Source organism: Psammomys obesus, unplaced genomic scaffold (genome assembly GCF_907164565.1).
Source record: "Psammomys obesus unplaced genomic scaffold, mPsaObe1.curated_primary_1811, whole genome shotgun sequence".
Taxonomy (NCBI): domain Eukaryota; kingdom Metazoa; phylum Chordata; class Mammalia; order Rodentia; family Muridae; genus Psammomys; species Psammomys obesus.
Window position 1 is genome coordinate 13788347 of NW_026591598.1, and position 21491 is coordinate 13809837.

At 42.2% G+C, this 21491-nt stretch overlaps 1 protein-coding gene across 6 annotated transcripts in view; it reads left to right on the forward strand.

The window, feature by feature from the left end:
- Window positions 1-7862: 7862 nt before the first annotated feature.
- Window positions 7863-21491, forward strand: part of Srsf10 (serine and arginine rich splicing factor 10) — a 30526-nt gene continuing 16897 nt past the window's right edge. Inside the window, exons 1-7 of one of the 6 annotated variants that reach the window (XM_055611473.1) lie at window positions 7864-8064; window positions 10471-10575; window positions 13965-14068; window positions 15545-15707; window positions 16027-16080; window positions 16212-16313; window positions 19583-21235. In XM_055611473.1, the coding sequence (XP_055467448.1) occupies window positions 8000-8064; window positions 10471-10575; window positions 13965-14068; window positions 15545-15707; window positions 16027-16080; window positions 16212-16313; window positions 19583-19643 (654 nt within the window). In that variant the 5' untranslated portion in view covers window positions 7864-7999 and the 3' untranslated portion in view covers window positions 19644-21235. Of the gene's footprint in view, window positions 8065-10470; window positions 10576-13964; window positions 14069-15544; window positions 15708-16026; window positions 16081-16211; window positions 18321-19582; window positions 21236-21491 lie in introns of those variants that run through there. The other 5 variants (XM_055611471.1, XM_055611475.1, XM_055611470.1 and 2 more) reach the window with 5 other exon arrangements.

Consider the following 21491-nt stretch of genomic DNA (forward strand, 5'->3'; position numbering starts at 1 on the left):
CATAACAGGCTATTCATTTGAAGCCCAAGATACTAACTGCCCGACCTTGGCTTCCTGAAATCTCCCATAGTACCTACGCAGCCCATTCAATTCTGAGTGATCTAATTCAGTATCTCTGTTCACCATCAGAACTTCAAAGGCGTTCAGCTGGCCCCAGAGATGATGTTCTCAGAGTAACTGTAACTGCTAGCTGCCTGAGGTGGTTGGTAGTCAGTGGTGCTGCATTCCTTTTCTTTTTCTTTTTTTAATTTTTTTTTTTTTTAATTTAGACAGGGTTTCTCTGTGGCTTTCCTGAAACTTGCTCTGTGGGCCAGGCTGGCCTCTAACTCAGAGATCCACCTGCCTCTGCCTCCCAAGTGCTGGGATTAAAGGCATGAGCCACCACTGATCGGCTGTTTTCCTTCCCTGAAGAGATGTTTGTTTGGATTTGTTTGGGGGTTCTAAGGTCTCCCGTAGCCCAGGCTGCGGTCACACTGTGTAGGCAGAAGATGGTCTTGAACTCCTGATCTTCTACCTCCATCTTCCAAATGCTGGGATTACAGGTACAAATCACCTTGCCTGGCTTTATAGAGGTTTGTGTTGCTTTGTTTTTAAGATTTATTTATTTATTTATTTGTTTATTTATTTGTTTGTTTATTATGTATATAGTGTTCTGCCTGCATATATGCCTGCAGGCCAGAAGAGGGCACCAGATCTCATTATAGACGGTTGTGAGCCACCACATGGTTGCTGGGCATTGAACTCAGGACCTTTGGAAAAACAGGCAGTGTTCTTAACCTCTGAGCCATCTCTCTAGCCCCCTTTTATATACAAGTCCCTGGGTTTGCTCTCCAGTTCTGCAGAAAAGCCAGGTTTGGTGGTACACACCTGTAGGCTTAAAACTTCTGAGGCAGAGACAGGACCGCCTCAAATTTAAGCCCACATAGCAAAACCCTGTCTTTTTTTTTTTTTTTTTTTTTTTTTTTTTTTAAAACCCTGTCTTTTAACAAGTAGGAAATACGGTGCATGCCTTTAATCCCAGTGCTCAGGAGGCAGGGGCAGTCGTATTTCTGTGAGCTGGGCTACACGGTGAGAGCCTGACACACACACACAAGGACGCACACACGCGCGCGCGCGCGCGCACGCTCACACACACGCACAAAGCAGGGCATACTAATGCTTGCATGTAAATCCCAGTGCTCAGCAGGCAGAAGGAGGAGGTTCGAGGTTATCCTCATGGAGAGTTCCACCCAGGGCTATCTAGAGGCCATTAAAAAAAAAAAAAAAAAAAAAAAGGCAGGGATGAGAGATTCGGGTCCAGTCAGCAAACCGCTTACTGCTCAAGCATAAGGATCTGAGTTTGGATCCGAAACTCCCATCTAAAAAGCCAACCTTACTGGGGCATGCCTGTAATCCTAGCAGAGACAGGAGATCCCTGGGGCTTGCTGGGCAGCCCGTTTTGCAGAATCTGTGAGCTCTGGGTTCTATGACAGGAACCTTCGGTAGGCAGTTGTCTGCAGAACATATATTTACACCCATGGTGTTAAAACTTTTTTGCATAACTACGGCCAGTCCATGGAGACCTACTTTAGTTTTTTGCATAACGATGGCTCCTCTGTTAACACCTGCTTTCGTCTTTAGCATAACAGAAGCCATTTTGTTTTTAGGTCTCCATTTTGATCGTAAGGTGAAATTAAATTCAGGTTCTCAGGCTCTGCCTGCCTGCCCGAGAACTTGAATAGCCTTTTACTTACAAATTGACATTTGTTGAATGTTCTGCTTGAGTTAATGCTATCTGATCTACTTAAACAAAACCATGATACCCTATGTTCCTTTCTCCCAGAACAGTGGGGAACTGGAAAGTTCCTAAGCCTATCTTCTCGCCAATCAGCTTAAAATGCTTTATCTAGCTCTCTAGATACAAAGTACTTGGAACAAAATGGATTCTCCTTGTGTGTAGCTAGTCAAAATGAGGTAATGCTTCCCTCCCCTTGCTTCCCACCTGATTACCTGAGTGTTACCTGGTTACAGTTTTTCTTATAAAAGGCCTGTCTTAGAAACAGATTTATGGTTCCGCTGGTTCTGGTGGTATACCCCTTTAATCCTAGCACTCCGGAGGTAGAGGTAGGGAGAGCTCTGTGAGTTCAAGTTCAGCCTGATCTACAAAATGAGTCCAGGATAGCCTGGTCTACAGAGTGAAATTACAGGACAGCCACGGCTACACAGAGAAACCTTGTCTCGGGGAGGGGGAGAAGCCTTGACGGGGAACACACACATAACAACAGCCTGACAATCAGTAATTTGTCCAGTGATTTGAAAAGACAGTTCTCAAGAAATAGAAACAGCCAAAAAGTATTTTAAACAATGTTCAGCATCCTTGGCCATCAAGAAGATGCAAATTAAAACTTCATGGAGATTTCATGTCACCCTAATCAAAGTGGCTATCATCATATCAAGAAAATAAAGGAAGGACCAGGGCTGGTGTCACAGTCGTTTCATTTCAGCACTTGAGAGACAGAGGCAGATCTCCGTGAGTTCTAAGTGAGCCTGCTCTACATAGAAAGTCCCAGATCATCCAGGGCTACAGGGTTAAAAGAAAGAAAGGAGGGCTGGAAATGGTGTCACTTGCTTTTAATCCCAGCACTCGGGAGGCAGAGGCAAACTGTGAGTTTGAGGCCAAAAAAACTGACAGTGAGAAGGCTCATTCACAAAAAGCACCAGGTATGTCTTACTAAGCAAATTAAAGGAGTGTGCTTCTAATTGGTTGGCCACATGCTGTGTCACACAAAGTGCTTCTGATTGGTTGGTCACCAAAAAAGAGACAGCATGAGCAGCTGCCATGGACAAGGGTCTGAATTAAACAATCGCACCAAGGAAATCAGAAATCAACACTGTGTGTGTGTGTGTGTGTGTGTGTGTGTGTGTGTGTGTGTGTTTGTTCAGGTTTATGGGTATTTTGCCTGCAGGGCTGGTGACATCCGAAGGCCAGAAGAGGGCACTGGATCCCCTGGAACTGGAGTTATAGATGGTTGTGAGCCACCACGGGTTGTGGATGCTGGGATTCCAACCCAGATCCTCTAAAAGAGCGGCCGTTAGCCGCCATGCCACTCCCCAGCTCCAGAAAGTGTTGCCTTATTTCTTTGTTTATCTATTTAGAGGCAGGTTCTCGCCCTGGCTGGACCAGAGCCTGCTATGCAGACCAAGATCCCCGTCTCTGCCTCCCGAGTGCTGAGATTAAAGGTGTGTGCTGGCAAGCCCAGCTATTTTTTTAAGATATTATTTTTAATCTTAATTATATGTGTGTGTGAGTGGGTGTGTGCTGTGCCTGTGCAGGTTCCAAAAAAAAAAAAAAAAAGCATCAGACCCCTGGATGCAGTTCCAAAAGGTTAGGAGCCATCCTATGCCATTGCAATGTGTGCTCTTAACTGCTGAGCCATCTCTCAAGAAAGTCGTTTTCTGACATAATCCCAAATGAAACATCCTCCTCTCTTTAAGGGTAAGCTCGATGCCCTTAGAGTCCCTAATTCAGAGAGTAACACTGGAGCCTTTCAAAACTGGCTTTGGGTCAAGGCACTATGGAGAGCGCTTTAAGAGTGGCACAGGGAAGGGAGAAGCAGGCACATCCCAGGAAATTCAGAACCAGCCTGGTCTACACAGCAAGTTCCCAGGCCGCCAGTGAAATAGCAAGACATTGTCTCAACTGACAAAATAAAGCAAGGAGCTAGAGAGATGGCTCGGTGGTTAAGAGCACTGGCTGCTCTTCCAGAGGACGCAGGTTTGAGTCCTAGCACACACATGGGGTCTTACAACCAGCTATAACTCCAGTCCCTGAGGATCTGACACCCTCTGCTGGCCTTTCAGGGACTGTAGGCATGTGGTGCATAGACAGACATACAGACAAAACACCCGTACACATAAAAATAAAAAAGACAAAAAACGTAAAGACAATTACTTTTGAAAATAAAAATACTAAACAAAGAGACGGATAAAACATACCTAAGAGAGCCAAAGGGAGGGTATGATACTCTCTTCTCTTAACATATAGGCAGCCATCTTTGCCCTGCCCTGACAAAGTCTTTGGTAGGACTCACAGAGATACAAGGGCTGGTGCCTAGACCATCATTGACTACGCTGTCCTTTTAGTATATGCCATCCCCACAGCATGCCTGGTGTCTGAGGAGGACAGTGGTCTTGGGCTCAAGGGTATTAAAGGAGTTTTCACATAGGACATCCACATCTTTGTCCTCTGCTGTCTCCTCTTGAATGGAGAGTGTAACTGGACTTTTTGGCTACTTTATTGGGTTTCCATATCTACTGCCCTTTTCCACCCCAATCTCTTTCAACTCCCCAACACTAAGTAGGCTAGAAAGAAGGTTAGAGTGAAAGGGGGTCAGAGATCTCTTTAGACTATTTCCTGCTGATTAGGGGTCTTGAATTCCTTGGGGCAAGTCCAATCTTTGTCGTCAGGATACCAGCAACCAACAATCTAGGGAAAGCAAAGCCAGCAGGAGGAGGGGGGAAGCATCTGGAGGGGCTGTAATGGCCACAGGCTGTCTCTGGGATCTAGTATTTATGCTCCCTCAAAAGTGTCCAGAATTCCAAACGTAACTATCTGCAGCTGGCAAAAAAAAAAAAAAAAAAATCACACCCCTACTTAGAGCATGAGGTAAATCATGGATAGTGGCTACGGACAACCTGAAGCAGCCCCATATCCCACACCTGGGATTAAAACAAAACACATTCACATAACCTAACTGGGTTTTTTTGTTTTTGTTTGTTTGAGACAGGGTTTCGGCCTCGAACTTGCAGTGATCCACCTGCCTCTGCCTCACCAAGTGCTGGGATTAAAGGCATGTGTCACCACGCCTGGCTTACATAACCGTTAGGCTTTTAAAGAAACCAAAATTCTTACTACCGTAGAAAAACCTTTCTGCAGAATTGTTCCATATATTTTCTTCTAAAACTGGTGTAGAAAGATGGAGAGATGGATCAACAGTTAAGAGCAGTTATTTTACAGAGGACCAAGGATCAGTTTCCAACACCCACATGCTGGATCACAACAGTCCATAACTCCAGTACCAGGGATCCAACACTCTCTTCTTACCTCCAAAGGCACCAGGCACACACATGGTACACAGGCATACATACAAGCAGAACACTCATACACATAAAATAAAATAAAAAGTAAACACTGAAACTGGTATAGCAGGGCCCCAGGTATGTGGAAGTACGTTTAACTTGTGTTTCCGTTTGTTTATTGTTGTTTTCAGACAGGGTTTCTTGGTGTAGCACTGGCTGTTCTGGAAAGCACTGTAAAGATCAGTCTGTCCTCAAACTCACAGAGATCCTTTTGCCTCTACTTCCAAAGTTCTGGGATTAAAGGCATTCACCACAACTCCTGGCTTATCTTGTACTGTATCTTTCTTTCTTTCTTTCTTTCTTTTTTTTTGAGTCAGGGTTTCTCTGTCTAGTACTAGCTATCCTGGACTCACTTTGTAGACCAGGCTGGCCTGGAACTCACGGCGATCTACCTGCCCCTGCCCCCCTGACTGCTGGGATCAAAGGCGTGCGCCACCACTGCCCGGTTTATCTTGCATTTTCTAGCCACGGAAATATTTGAGAGGACATATCAATAGCAGAGTTAACTCTCTGTGTCATTTAAAAATAGATGTGATTTTAAAATAAATACTCTGTTGGAGTATTTATTGATAAATTCAATGAGCGCAACATTGCTTAGCTAGAAGAAGCAAAGAAGGAAATCATCAAACAGATCCTGGATGCAAGAGAATTGGCCAAGTTACTGGTTCAAACACACCACTACCTTTTTTCTTTGGACAGAGAAATGGCATTGCCACGGCCTTGGGGATCACGTATCTGGATGGTATAAGGTTGGGCAGTTGCTTCCACAAGGGGGGGGATCTTCCTTCACTCCGACCCCTTTGGCAGAGCTGCATTTGGTAAATTGTACTCAAAAGCCAGGTGGCCAAGAGGTGCTAGGTTTCTTTTCTTCTTGTTCTCCCTCCCATCCTCTCCACAGAGGCTCTGTGATGTATTTGAATGGGGATGAGATGTGTGCTTGTAATTTCGAATTCAGTAGATAGTTATTCATATAACCCACATTTTAAAAGATGTGTTGCTGTTTTTTTTTTGGGGGGGGGGTTGGTTTTGCTGAGGCAAGGTTTCTGTGTACCCCTGGCTGTCCTAGAATTCACTCTGCAGACCAGGCTAGCCTTGCCTAGCCTAGCCCACCTCTGCCTGAGTGCTGGGTTTAAAATGTATGTCACCGATAGCTGGCTTGTTTTTATTTATATTTATTGAGGCTGTGTACCTGGCTTAATTAATCTAATTAATTAATCTGTGTAGTCCTGGCTGTCCTGGAATTTGCTATATAAAACAGGCTGGCCTTGAACTCACAGAAATCTACCTGTCTCTGTTTATTTATCTAGGGTTTCTCTGTGTGTCCTTGGCTGCCCTGGAACTTGCTATGTAGAACAGGCTGGCTTTGAACTCCCAGGTGCTGGGATTAAAGACGTGTGACACCACACCTAGGTCTAAAAAATTTTTCTGGTTTTTATTTTGGTTTGAGTGTGTTGGTTTTGTTTTTAAATCTGTGTGTGTTTCCAAAAGCGTATGGGTGCCCTAGGAGGCCAGAGAGGGGGCTGGAGTTATAAGTAGTTGTGAGCTTCCCTCCCCCAATTGGGTGTTTGGGAACTGAATTTAGATACTCTGGAAGAGCAGCAAGCAAGAATCATCTCTCCAGCAACAGTTCATGGTCCTTAAAGTATTTTCTAGACTAGGGAAAGTAGGTTAGAGTGTTCATGTAGTTCATGCAAGGCCCTGAAAAAAAAGAGGAGGGGAGAAGAAAGATGTATTTAGCCGGAGTGTCCCACGATGAGGACTGAAAGTTGCGGGGGTTGGGAGAGAGGCTGGAGAAATGGCTCAGAGGTTAAGAGGACTGGCTGGTCTTTCAAAGACCGCGAATTCAATTCCCAGCACTCACACGGTGGCTCGCAACCAACTATAATGAGATCTGGTGTCCTCTTCTGACATGTCGGCATACACACAGGCAGCACATTGTATACATAATCAATAAATCTCAAAAAAAAAAAAAAAAAGCTACAGGGGGACACAACCGAAATAGGGGAATGGGGGCATGACAGGGCATTGGGGTGAGCACAGACAAGGTCCTACACGGGATGCCCAGGAAACAAAGAACACCTCTTCCAGGCTTTCTTAAAGCCTTCATAATTCTAGATGGAAAGGGGTTCCGAGCGCAGTGAGAGAACCTTTGCAGATAGGCACTGCGCATGGGAGCAACAAGGCCAAGGGCAGCAGGGCCCCGGTCCCCACCGGGAGGACATGGCGTGCATAGGTGACACAGGTGGGGGGCGAGACAGCCCCGCAGGGCCAGAGGGCGCAGGCACTCCGTGCTGAAAGCCACGGGCACCCCTTTCCGCACACACCCTCCCTCCCCCCACGCCCTACAAAGAAACCGTACGTTCCTCCTGTTGCCCGGGGATCTGATAAAAACCGAGGGACCCACTCGGAGGAGAGGACCCCGGAGCAGCCTCTCCGGGTTCTGAGGCTTAAAAGCGCAGCCATTGCAGTTTTAAAAACATCCCCTCTCCGAGAGGAGGAGGGGTTCCCCGAGCGGCAGGGCAGAAAAGGGCGGGAAAACGAAGCGCTAAAGAAAGAAAGAACGGGCCGAGGGGGAGGGGAAGGGCCCCCGCCGGGAGCCAATGAATGGGAGCGAGGCTGCGGCGCGAGCGTCAGGCCGCACAGCGCGCAGGCGCGCGCCCGGAGATCTCGCGGGAAAGAGCCGTTGTCCCTGCCGGTGCCGCGGGGAGGGAGGTGGGAGGGGAGTGGAGGCGGGAGCCGAAGTCTCGCGAGAAGAGGCAGTTGCCGTAGCGGAGCCCTCTAGGCTCTGGGAGCGAGTGTGAGTGGCTGTGAGCCGCCGCCGGAGCCGCGGACGGTTTGCTGGAGCCCGTTAGTGCCGCCGGCCCGGAGTCCCGCCGCCGTCATGTCCCGCTACCTGCGCCCCCCCAACACGTCCCTGTTCGTCAGGAACGTGGCCGACGACACCAGGTGAGAGCACCGGGGCGGCTTACTGCGCGGGGGAGGCCGCGGGCGCACGGCGAGCGGCGGCGCGGGGGAGGGGCGGGGCGAAGATGGCGGGGCCCGCGCCGGCCCTAGGCCGCGCCGCCGGCCCCCGCTGGCCTGCGGGAGCGAGGGCGAGCCCCGAGCCGAGCCGGGCCGAGCCGGGCCGGGCCGGGCCCCCGCGGCGCTTCCTCCCCGCGTGCTCGAGGCTGGGCCAGGCTGGCTTGGCGGGCCGGACGTGTGGTCCTCATTGATCCGACGGCCACGTTCCACGGGGTGCACGCCCCCTCGCCCTGAAAGGAATTTTTGTTGTTGAGAGAGAAAAGGTTGCCAGGCGGGGCGGCCCAGGCCGGTGATGCCGTCGCTCGGCGAGGCTGAGGCGGGAGGATCGGCGCGAGTTCGAGGTCAGCTCGGGCTACGAAGTGAGCCTCCCCCCCCCCCCCCCCCCCCCCCCCGGCCGGAAAGGGTGCTGGGGGAAAAACGGGAGGGGGGGGGGGAGCTTCATTCCCCCCCCCCCCAGCCGTAGGGATGGTGGTTAATGGATTTAGAGATAATGGGGAAGAGAGGAATGGTTGCGATTTGAGAAATCAACAATTTTCCGGTTAAACGGAGTATGCCTCGCCTTTCGCGGAAATCTCTTTGAGAACGGAGTGCTGAAGTCTCTCCCGTTAGGACCTTCGTAATTAACTTAGCTGAACGGAGGCGGTACTTTTAAGTAGGCCTTGTCGCCGGGCGTAGTCCCAGCAGTCAGAAGACCGGTCTAGGAGTTCGCGGCCAGCCCGGTAATGGCTTTGTTTTTAACGATTCCCTTGCTTTAAATTGCCTTAGGAATCTTTTGGAAGAAATTTTTATCACAGGGTCACACTTCATGTTCGTAAAGAAAACTGAATTTTTCGTTTTGTGGAGTTTTTTTTTTTAACTCCATTTTGTCATTTTGACGCCTAAATATGTAGATATTGTGATTGTTTTATTTCAGATTTTTGATGGTGGCCGTGTTGAGCGATTTTAGAATAAACTGGGCATGGTGGCCCAAGCCTGTAATTCCAGCATTTGGAAGGCTGTCAGGATTGCCTTGAGTGCCAAGCCACCTGGGAGACCATGCCTTGAGAGACAGACAAAACATACTTTTCAGAATACTAGAGTATTTGATAATTGAGTGGGGTTTTGTTTTGTCTTTTTAAAACAGGGTCTCTCTTTGCAGCCGTGGCAGTCCTGGAATTCTGTACACAGGTTGGCAGAGATCCTCCTGCCTCTGCCTCCCAGAATGCTGGGATTAAAGTTATGCTGGGCTATCCCTGCCCTTAAGAAGACATGCCCTTTATGAACAGTGAAGACTGAATTTTTAAAATTTTAATTGTTTCCTGACTTAGTGTAAAACAGTAAAAAGTTGATAAGCATTTATAAGTCCCGCCCCCTTTTCTTCCTAGAAACAGGGTCTCAGGAACAGGCTATGATTTGTCTTATGCTGGTTTTGAACCTGCTCTTTATCCTGCTGCAGCCATCTCCATCCTAGGTACTGCATAAGACACCATGCCCAGCACTAGAGTGCTTTCCCTCCACCCTCCCTTTGGCAGCTCAGATGTAGCCCAGGCTGCCCCTGGAGTTGTAGCAATCTCCCTACCTCAGCTTTTCCAGTACTTGGGTTACAGGTCAGCTACCACCCTTAGCTTAGGCTTAGTATCGGTTGAGTTGTTTGGTTTTGTTTTCCTGTGACAGGGTCTCACTGGAACCCTGGTTTACCTGGAACTCACAGATCTCCCTGCTTTTGCTCTCAGGTGCTGGAGTAAAGGTGGGCGGTACTTGGAAAGCACGTGTAATCTCAGCCCTCAGGGAGGCTTGAGTTCCAGGACAGTCAATGCCACACAAAGAAACCCTGTCCCAAAAAAACATAAAGCTTGGGCTGCCTTTTGTATGGTGTGTTGGGGTTTGTCTTTGGATTTTTTTTTTGTTGTTGTTTGTTTCTGAGAAACAGTTTCTCTGTGTAACCTTTGCTGGCCTAGAGCTCATTGTGTAGACCAGGCTGGCCTTGAATGAACAGGCAGGCCTGCCCCTGCCTCTTGACTGCTGGGATTAAAGGTGTGTCCTACTATGGACTGGCTGTCTTTGAATATTTGGGACAGTTTCTCCATGTAACTAACCCTGGCTGTCCTGGAACCTGCTCAGTAGGTTAGGCTGGCCCCAAACTCCGAGTTCTGGAATTTAAAGGTGGTGCCACCTTTGGGGTTCAGAAAGCTTGCTGGTCGGGCTAGGGATACAGGGATCCATAAATTATATTAGTATCAACCACAAGCCTTATATTCATTAAGACAATGTTCAGGAACGTGAGCGCAAAAAGTTTGAGTTGTTTTTTTTTTTGTTTTGTTTTGTTTTGTTTTGTTTTAATGATATTTTTAGGTCTGAAGATTTGCGTCGGGAATTTGGTCGATATGGTCCAATAGTAGATGTTTATGTTCCACTTGATTTCTACACTCGACGTCCAAGAGGATTTGCATATGTTCAATATCCTTTCTTCAGATGGATGATTAGTGAGGGGTGTTGAAGTTTGAAATTCAAGTTTTTATGTAAGTGGTAACATCTAAAAAATAGCCTATTTTTGTCCTCTAATGTCTTATGTCTTCAAATCTTTAAAAATTCTGATTCATTTCTCTATTTCTTAAAGTTAATCTAAAACATTTAAATTTCCATCCATGCTGCTGAAACTCAAATCAGTGATTATGTGATTTAAGTTTGAATATATTGGTTGCTACCACCTTTGATATAAGTCAAATTAAAAGTTAATATGTTCTTGTTTAAGTTAAAGTTTAGTAATCTTGTTTGTTTTTTTTTTTAATCACTTGATCAAAAACAAATTGTATAACAATGAGGTAAACTTCTTTAATATTGTCCCCTAATTTGCTGTCCTCTGTTGTTACCTCAGAATGTAAAGCTGTACAGTTATGGCGACCCCAAAGAGAAAGCATGAAAGAACTTTAGAGTAGAGTTCAACACTTAAGGCAAGTAGACAAGCCAAAGACCTCTTAAGGATCAGGCTTGAAGAGAAGGGAGAGTTTGGGAAAAGAAAAAATAAAGAAAAGCTGGAAGAAGGACAAGCCTAATGGGAGACAAAGCCTCGATTTATCCACAAAGGGGGAAAAGGTTGTTTTTCAAAGTTAAAGATAAAGCCATCTGTCATATTTGACCAAGCATCTCATGACAAGTCCTTCTGACAAGCACTAAAAGAGTTAAAGGTCAAGATGAAGTTGAATGATGGCCAAGATTAAAGGAGTCATACCTGATGTATCCTACAGAATAACTACTTTTCTTTTCTTTTCTTTTCTTTTTTTTTTTTTAATGTTTTCAAGCAGTTAATTTTCATAATTATGCTGATTTGGTGTAGTGACAAAGCCTGTAACTTGAATCTGTGGCCTTTGATACTGTGGTTGTGGTCTTGTATGAGTGATGAGTGTACTTCTATCAAGTTAGAGTACAGTAGAGCATGACATTATACTCTCCTGGTCTATCAAGTTAGAGTACAGCAGAGTGTAACACTGCTAAGCCTGAGTTTAGCACAATTAGGTTTCAGACCTGCTCATCACAGGCTCTTTGCAGTAGCAACGAGGTACTCAAATCCAGTCCCAGAGCCCTGTGGAAAGGGAGACAGGGGCGTGCACTGGCAACTAACTGCCTTGAGAACAACTGGTGATCTAGAGTAGTGCCACTAGAAATACTCAAAAGAAATCTTTCCTTTTGTTTTCGTTGTTTTCTAAGTGGCTATTGGTTTTGTGAATCCTGCTAGCCCTGCATGGATTGGAGAAGGCCTTTGATTTGGTATAGATCCTAAGTGAGGCGTAAGGGGAATGAGCCTTGACCCCGAGATTCAGGAGTTCCTATTTCTGGCCTTCTGTAAGGTCATTTCTCTGCCCAAGAAAGCGGGGAGGGTGGTGTCTGAGGCTGAATTTAAAACCAGGAAACTTAATTTTCTTAACTCTGACCTTGTAAGGGAAAAGCCAAAAGCTGCCCATGTGGGGCCAGTGCTTAGAACCTTGTGGATTAGTTTAAAACTTAAAGGATAATGCCTGTCTCTGCCTTCATAAATAAATATATTGACCCAGTCTGGTTTACACTGTTGATCAGGGTTTCAGTTTAAGGTGGCCTGGGAACAATGTTAGTGGTAGTTTACCTCAACAGTATGTTGTACTTGAACAGTAATAAGTATTTATACAAGGAATCCAGAGTAGGATGATAAATTAACAGGCTTCTTGGTTTCATTTTGGGAACATAAAAATTTCTTGATACAGCTGGGCGAGGTTGTGCGTGCCTTTAATCCTAGCACTCAGGGAGGCAGAGGCAGGCAGATCTCTTATGAGTTGGACGCCAGCCTGGTCTGCAAAGCAAGTCCAGGACAGCCAAAGCTACACAGAGAAACCCTGTCTCAAAAAAACAAAGAAGATTCCTGAGAGTGATACCTGGCTGCCCCTACTATTGCTGGTCTTCATTTGCATACTCTTCCTGGTTAGTCTTCTCTTCAGATCCTTGGCTTAGGAGGTAGGTAAAGTATAGAACCTCATCCTCTATGCCAAGATTCTGTTTTTAAGGATAGACCCAAGAATGAACTACCCCTATTCATAATATTTGTAGCTCTTGATGTAAGTCATTTTGAAACTATACTCTCTCTTGGGTAACAAAGTAGAATGCCCATTAAATGAACTGATTCCTATTCGTTTAGCACCTAAGTGCCGTTAACCTTTGAGGGATGTTTAGTCACACGACATTCTAAGGTTCCAAACTATCAGTCAGCCTTTTTATAAAAGTTGAAAGCACAATTGAGACTTTGGAAAACTCTCCTATTTAACCTGGCTTCAGGAAGAGAGCTTGAGGCCTGTGGACCTTAATTTTACTTTTGGAACAAAAAGTAAAAGTATCGTGATAGGCTGAAGCAGACTGTGTTTTGAATAAATATGTCAGTCTTGAAATTAGTGTGTCATTTTGGAGCTATTTTCTTAATTGGTGCTCCAAATATGCACTTCTGTTTCAAGAAATTGAACTGAATGTGCTTAGCGTGATGATTTTAGGATATAGTAAAAATCCATTCCAAAAGTCAGCTTTTTCTCAGTCATGGTCTTGTGTACTTAGCTCCTATTAGAATGATGCTTGTAGAGACGATGTATTTGGACAAAGTAACAGTTTTGTTTTGTTTTTTACTTCATGATGGTAAATATTGCCATGACTCTAGTGGGAAACCAGTCTGAAGTGCACTTCTGCAGGGAGCTGCATAGTTAGTGTCATAGTTAGGCCTCTTCAGTCTAGGAGTCCTTGTGCCACTTCTCGATGGTGTGCATTTACAGTCTGCATGGATGCAATGTGCATTTGGCATAGTGGTTGAGTGTATTGCTTGACGTGACTTAATGCTGATACATGAGCAGCATGCCTGTCTTTCCTATGCAGTGCAAGGAAGACAACTACATGAAATAATATTGCTTGTATGTGAAAAATTAAGCTTTCAACTCCTGTAAAGCATACTTTGATTGCTTACCTAAGAACTACTGGCATATTTTTTTTATTTGAAATAATTTGGTTTTATTGTAACATTTTTTTTGTTAACCAACAGAATCAACTGACTTTTGTTTTATAAAGTTAATTTTTAGTACATGGGAAAGTTTTCTTTTATAGTGTACCTTGGTAGTTTGGCTATAGCAGATCTTAATACAACATGTATTTACATGTGTTTCTTAAAACTGTATACCATAGAAAATTGTGAGTGTTTTTATGCTGTGGTAGTAACGGGTGAGTCGATCAGATAGTTAAGTAGGGTCTGGATGGACAATATTGGGAGATTGTGAGTTGTTTTCAGACTTTGCAAACCATCATCAAAGTTTACAAAACTTCTCAAGCCCCTTAACATTTAGCACATTTGAGGATGTTCGTGATGCTGAAGATGCTTTACATAATTTGGACAGAAAATGGATTTGTGGGCGTCAAATTGAAATACAGTTCGCACAGGGGGATCGGAAGAGTAAGTACCCTTGTGCCCAACATGTGCCGTTTGTTGCTTTTTAGGCTTAGGTTTGTTTTTGTTTTTGTTTTTTCTCTCTTAAGTCGTCTCTCATGAAGAGTTAAAAAATTTTTTTTAAGATTTATTATTTATACAACATTCTGCCTATACACCAGATCTCACTATAGATGGTTGTGAGCCACCATGTGGTTGCTGGGAATTGAACTCAGGACGTCTGGAAGAAGAGCGAGTGTTCTTAACTTCTGAGCTATTTCTCCAGCCCCGAGCTTAAATTTTTAATTGGCTAGTTGTGTGGGTGCACAGCGGGAAATGAGTTCATTGGATTAGACTAGGGAAGACTATCTAGATTAAACCTTGTTTATCTAGATTAAACCTTGTTTGGATCTTATATTGGTGCTTGGTCTTACTATGCAGAATACACCATTTGTTAGCTACTTACTCATTTTGAGTTTTGTTTTTTGAGACAAGGTTTCTCTGTGTAGCTTTGGCTGTACTGGTACTGCTTTGTAGACCAGGCTGGCCTCAGACTCTCAGAGATTGACTTGCCTCTGCCTCCCTGAGTGCCGGGATTACAAGTATGCACCACTGAGCCAGCCTTAGCTGCTTACTTACGATAGCTGGAATGTAGACTTTTGAGTCACGTAGACTGGCCTTGAATTCTGAGATACTAAAAGACAGGGGTTAACATAGCTGTTGAAGAGTTAAGTGTTACCTCCTTTCAGCTTTTCTATACATGATTCTCAGAGCTGCGTGGTATATGTTCTTTATAGGCCAAATCTTGAATTCAGATACTCTTGTGGTATCAGTTCCTCTAATTAAAAATAATTCATATGGCAAGTGGTGGTGGTGCATGCCTTTAATCTCAACATGTGTGAGTTTGAGGCCAGCATGGTCTACTACAGTGAGAGTCCCAGGACAGCCAGGGATGTTACACAGAAAAACCCTGTCTCCTAATAGCAAGAAAAAGAGTAGTAAACATGTCTTAATTAGCCTGAGAAGGCATTGAAAAAGGCCAGTGATTCATTAGTACTGGTATTTAACATTGTTGTTTTTTGATGACCCTTTTAAAAACAAAAAAGTAAGTCATGCTTTCACCAAAACAAAGGCATGTCTTGAGTTACAAAACACTATTTACTTCCTTGGTGTAAGAGAAGGAATGCAGGAATTAGCCAGGCATGGTGACATACACCTTTAACCTCAGCACTCAGCCAGCCTGTCTACATAGTGAGCTCCAGGCTGCATAGGCCTATATGATAAGATTTTTGTTTTAGAAACAGGGCTGCAGAGATGGCTAAGAGCACTAGCTGCTCTTCTAGAGAATCCCGGTTTAATTTCTGGCATCCACGTGGTGCTAACAGCCTTTTGTAACTCCCAATTCCAGGGGAGTTGTTCTTTTGGAATGCAGGAATGCTACTAAGAGTATGGTTTAAATACTAAGATTTCAGTGTTTCTAAGTATTTCTCTTCTACTCCCTAGCACCAAATCAAATGAAAGCCAAGGAAGGGAGGAATGTATACAGCTCTTCACGATATGATGATTATGACCGATACAGACGTTCTCGGAGCCGAAGTTATGAAAGGAGGAGATCAAGGAGTCGCTCTTTTGATTATAACTATAGGAGATCTTACAGTCCTAGAAAGTAAGTGTGGTATGCAATGATCTGTTTTAATGTTTTGTAGCCAAGTATAATGGCATTAATCTGTAATACAGCTACTCAGAAGACTGAGGTGGGAGAACCACGGGAGCCCAGAAGTTTGAGGCTGCTTAAACAATAAATGTTGTAAGGCTCTGTCTTTAAGAGTAAAAAGATGTTTGCTAATATTCTTTAATGCCTTTTGCTTATTTTTAATTGTGTGTGTTGGTTGCTTAAGATTAAAGGGATTTTTAGTGCTTTATTTAAAAATCAAGACTGTAAATAGACGTTTGTCACTGTTTGCTTTTTCTGATATGCTTTTTAGCAGTAGACCGACTGGAAGACCACGGCGTAGCCGAAGCCATTCCGACAATGATAGGTAAATACTCTTAATTTGAAAAAGACTCATGTTTTTCAATTTTAGAGTGAACTTTTGCTCTAAAAGTAACGAATTTTATTAATATAGAATTTAATTTTTACTCTAATTGTATTTCTCCTCTGTTTTGAAAGATTCAAACACCGAAATCGATCTTTTTCAAGATCTAAATCCAATTCAAGATCACGGTCCAAGTCCCAGCCCAAGAAAGAAATGAAGGCTAAATCACGTTCTAGGTCTGCATCTCACACCAAATCTAGAGGCACTTCTAAGACAGATTCCAAAACACATTATAAGTCTGGCTCAAGATATGAAAAGGAATCAAGGAAAAAAGAACCACCTAGATCCAAATCTCAGTCAAGATCACAGTCTAGGTCTAGGTCAAAATCTAGATCAAGGTCTTGGACTAGTCCCAAGTCCAGTGGCCACTGATAGTATAAATCATGATACTTTCTAGGCATGTATCATTCATTTACTCATAGTTTGGTATACCTAAATTATCAGGAATACAATGTTGCAATGATGCGTTTAAAACAAAAAAGCAAAACACTTGTTAGTTTTCCCTGTACTGGGCAATGGTTATAATTAAAATGATATGCTGTTGAGAAGCCACTCTTAAGAGTCCAGTTTGTTTAATGTTATGGGCAGCTACCAATTTGTGGTGTCTCTGTATATTTTTGTAAAGATTCTCATTTTTTATGCTTGAAGTATTTGGTGAAAAGATGTTGGTTGACCATAATTTGCAACATTGTCTTATTAGAAATAAATTTTCATATCCATATTTGGTAGAACTGTTAACCTAGAAATGTAGCTTGCTGATAAGATAGAATGATACAAAGGTGAGGTTGCAGCCACATTACAGCACTGACTGCTCAGACACGTTTAGGGTCAGGGCGGACCTTTGTCTTGTCGAGATGTCGAAGCCCATGACAATTATTTATGACGCAATGCGGAATAGTTCCTTTGTTAACTCCACTGTGGGGATTGATGCCAACTGGCTTAAGTAGCGTTTTCAGGGAGATTGACACTTTCACTGAAACATGGAGCCTTCACTGCTTGCCCCCGTACCCCCTTAAGCACTGCTGGTTTCTGAGATTTGGAACATTATTAAACAAGGGAGAAAAAAAAAAAAAAAAAAACTCCCCCTTAAGTTTTAAGTGTGTCAATTATGGCGGAAATCATTTTAAGGGGAAAAGACTGTTCTGAACATAGTTTCTCTAAAATTTAACTATTGTTGATCATTGTTATTTAGGGGTTTTGTTTTTTTGTTCTTTCTGTTAGAAGCAAGTAAACTGTTTGAAAGTACATTTTGTTTATGTGCATAGTGTAAAACAAACAATTTTGATGCTTACAGCACTTGGCATGTGCGTTCGTATCAGAATCTGCCTGCCCTCTTCATGAGGGAGGCTTGCCCTTCACACCTCAGTTTATTAATGTGAGGCAGGTTGCAAAGATGACACTCCTAGGTGATTTTGTGGTGCCGTGAAGTTTTTGGGAAAATTGAGTTTAAACAAACGCCACATCACTTAGTTTTTGATAATGTAGGACATGACTAAAAATAAGGAAATGATACCCTTAAATATTTATAATTTCTAGTATTTCTCTTCAAGATCGTTTTGGAGGCAATACAGTGACTTGAAATGTCCAGTGTCATTTCAGAATAAAAAGCTAGTATCTTTAAAATCTCAAGAGTGCTTGCTTACAGATGTAAGTGAAGATACTGTGTGGGATGATCCTTCTAGAGGATTACCTTATTTTTCCTTTCAATTTTGGTTTTAGAAATCTAGGCCTTGCTTGTAGAAAACAAAGGATGGTTTATAAGAACTGTTTGTGGAATGTGTTTGGAGGATTCATTCTAGAACCTTTGTATATTTAATAGTATTTCTAACTTTCGTTTCTTTACTGTTTGCAGTTAATGTTCTTGTTCTGCTATGCAATCATTTATATGCACGTTTCTTTAATTTTTTTAGATTTTCCTGGATGTATAGTTTAAACAACAAAAAGTCTATTTAAAACTGTAGCAGTAGTTTGCAGTTCTAGCAAAGAGGAAAGTTGTGGGGTTAAACTTTGTATTTTCTTTCTTATAGAAGCTTCTAAAAAGGTATTTTTATATGTTCTTTTTAACAAATATTGTGTACAACCTTTAAAACATCAATGTTTGGATCAAAACAAGACCCAGCTTATTTTCTGCTTGCTGTAAATTAAGCAAACATGCTATAATAAAAACAAAATGAAGGAAATAATGATTAACTGGAATTATTATAGTTCTGAATGAGTCTAAAATAACGGAAATAATCCATTGTAGACTTAGGAATACTTTAAACAGTGCTGACAGTAGGCACAACTACCCTATTCTGGGAATGATAGAACTTGCCAGAAATCTACATCTTTTACATAGTACTTAGGAACTCCTTATGTCAACATCATGCTGTGATTGATTATTCATTAAACCTCTTGGGTTAAATAATACAAGAGGTTATTTAGTGTTGATAGGTTTATTAAAATGAAAATTTGGACAAGCTAACTATAAATTTATATTTTCATTATTACAAATTCCTCTTTCCCCTTCCTAAACAAGACATACTAAGTTTTATGTTTATGGCATGATTTAAATTCTTTTTCATTGAATCTTGGTGAGCATTTAAAAAAAAAAAAAACAACACTGGGAGAGGGGTTGGCTTTAGGTATTTTTGTGGGCTGAATTCCAGCTTTTTTGCAGTAACAATTATAACTGGTAATTCATTATTTATGCTGTGCCAGACATTATTCAAGAGACTGTTTTTTTCTTCGTTCTTCACAAAATGCTTTAAGGAAGATTTCCCCGTCGTATCGGGAAACTAAGGCACAGAGTAAAAGCTGTAAATGGCAGAGCCAAGATTTGAATCCAGATTTGGCTTAAATTTTATAGCCAAAGAGCCTGATAAAATTGTGCTCAGTCTTTAGAACTAGAAGGCCTGATGTTAGTTTGTTTTTATTGATTTATTTTTACACTCAAGACTGTTAACTTGAGAAGCTTACACATTGTTATGAAATGGTGTTCCCAACAGAGCTTCACAAAGACTATATACAGTTGCGCTCATAGTAAGATCCTACTGATACTGGTGAGATTTTTACAGTTTTAAACTAAACTTGGATCATATTGTTAAGTTCAACAGTCAATGAGAACCTCCTGTGTGTCTAGCAGTGGGCTCCATTGATAGGATAGTTGTGTCCTGATTCAAGTAAAGGCTGACATTTCGCCTCTTTTTACTTTAATTTTTTTTTCTTTTAAATAAGCCAAGTAAGCAAGAAGAAAAGTGAGAGATAATGAATGCTTCAGTGAGAAAGGACAGGAGTTTGAGCTGTTAAGTAACAACCTAGGGAAAAGACCTGGGAACTACTGTACTATTCTCTTGAAAGTTTGGCCCAGTAAGCTGCTACATCCAGTTCAACTAACAAAATCCTGTATACCACAGAGAAGAATAAAGAGAAAACCAAACTGACAAACATCCTTCTTTTATTTAAGACCAAACTGCAGCTGGAATACCCAGTACAGTTCTACTTACTACACTTCAAGAAAGATCTGAAAGCGGAATAAAGAACCAAAGAAGGGCAGTTCAAGCGACCAAAGGGTGGGTGGAAGGTGCTGCAGTATGAATACTGTACGAATATTTTGACTCTGGTCTGAAAAGATAAAAGAATTATCGAAACTACATGGAATAATTGAAGTCCCTTCAAGTTTGAAAGTAAGCATTTTAGGACAAATAAAAGGAAATTCAACTTTGTACTTGTGGAAACTAATCCCTAAATACGAACAGGTTTATACTGACTCATGGCTTGCAGATCCATGTTAAGTTACTGGAAACTAGGATGTCTGAATATCAAGGAAGACAGCCATAGTCTCTAACAGTGCCTCCCTTGGTCTGTCTCAAACTAAATTGGATGGTAAAAGGTATGGTCCAGTATAAAGTTTTTCTTGGTTATCTCTTAAAAGTCAGTTCCACTTATGCCAATGTTGGCAGGTCTTGCCTTTGTTTATCGCAGTGCCAGTATTCTCTGCTTAACTGTTTGTTTTGTTGGCATCTGAGTTTATTTACTTGTATACCACATGCAGTTTACACCTAACCACTCCCTCCCAGGCTAATTCCACTTATACTTGATACCCACTCATGAGGGCCCGTCTCTTCACCTCTTGACCAGACAGTATGTTCAACAGATACTACCTGAACCCTTACTGTGGGCAGAACATGCTGGATAATTGGAGAGAAGAATAGATGATTATTTAGTTAAATACCTACTGTGCACAGTCTAGTGGATCAGACAGTGTGGCCTCATCTTGAGGTGTATTGCGATATTTCATACCATTCATATCCTAATGTAATTATAAGACCCAATATACTATCAAAGAAAAGTAATTTTATGGTTGTCTGCCATTTAAAAGTATCTAGTATTTGTTGTATCCCATTGATACAAATAATGAAGAAAACCTGTGATAAGCTGATTTGTTATACAGTGATTGAGATACTAGAGTAATATTAAGTTGTTAACTCTTTGGCTTGGTCAAATAAATAGATAAATCCCCAGAATAACAAGTATTTTAACTTTGCATTAAAACAAGCCCTGGGTGCTATAATTAGATTACTCTGAGGCAGACAGCTGTGACCCCAATGGACTTAGTATATTCTGTATTGAAGAAAATGTTTACCAGATTAGACTTTTTAGTGATCTACTTGTACATTTTATAGGGGACATATTCTGTGTATAGTTAATAAATAACTTTATAGTGTCACAAATGTTTTGGATTCCTTAGTTTCTTATTAGGATATGAAGCTTGTTAATCAAAACATTGATTCCACCACATTTGAATTTTTGTTGTATTTTTGCCACATATTTAAAACTATGTCAAAATCTGAAATCTGGAAAGAGTGTAAGCCTTTGGCCATTTTTAAAATGTAGGATTGATTACACATAAATGAAGGGAGAGGTAAAAAAATGAAGGTTGTGTTTTAAGAACAAAAAACACTTTTTCAGCCTGTCCAAACTCAAAAAGGCAGCAGGTACCAGATGAGAATGAATAAATTTTGGCTGCGTTTTCCTTGCTGTTTTTATTTTGAATCAAGTTGGAAATGCTTTTATAGTTTTATTTTTGAGGACACAATAAAAATTGATTAAAACTGAATTTAGCGTTTATTTCAAGATTAAAAATTAGTAAATGTATTTCATACCATTACATAATCATTGCCATTGGATTGGTTTTAATGGTAGTGGTCTTGTGTATTTAATAATACATGTGTAGTTTGTAGGTGTTCTGTCTTCTGTCTCCCCTCTCCATTTCCTTTCAAATTGAGCTTAAGGCCTTCCAGAGGAGAGAATTAATTTGTGTTCAAATGGAGCTTTTGTTTTTACTGTTTAATGGAGCTTTTGTTTTTACTGTT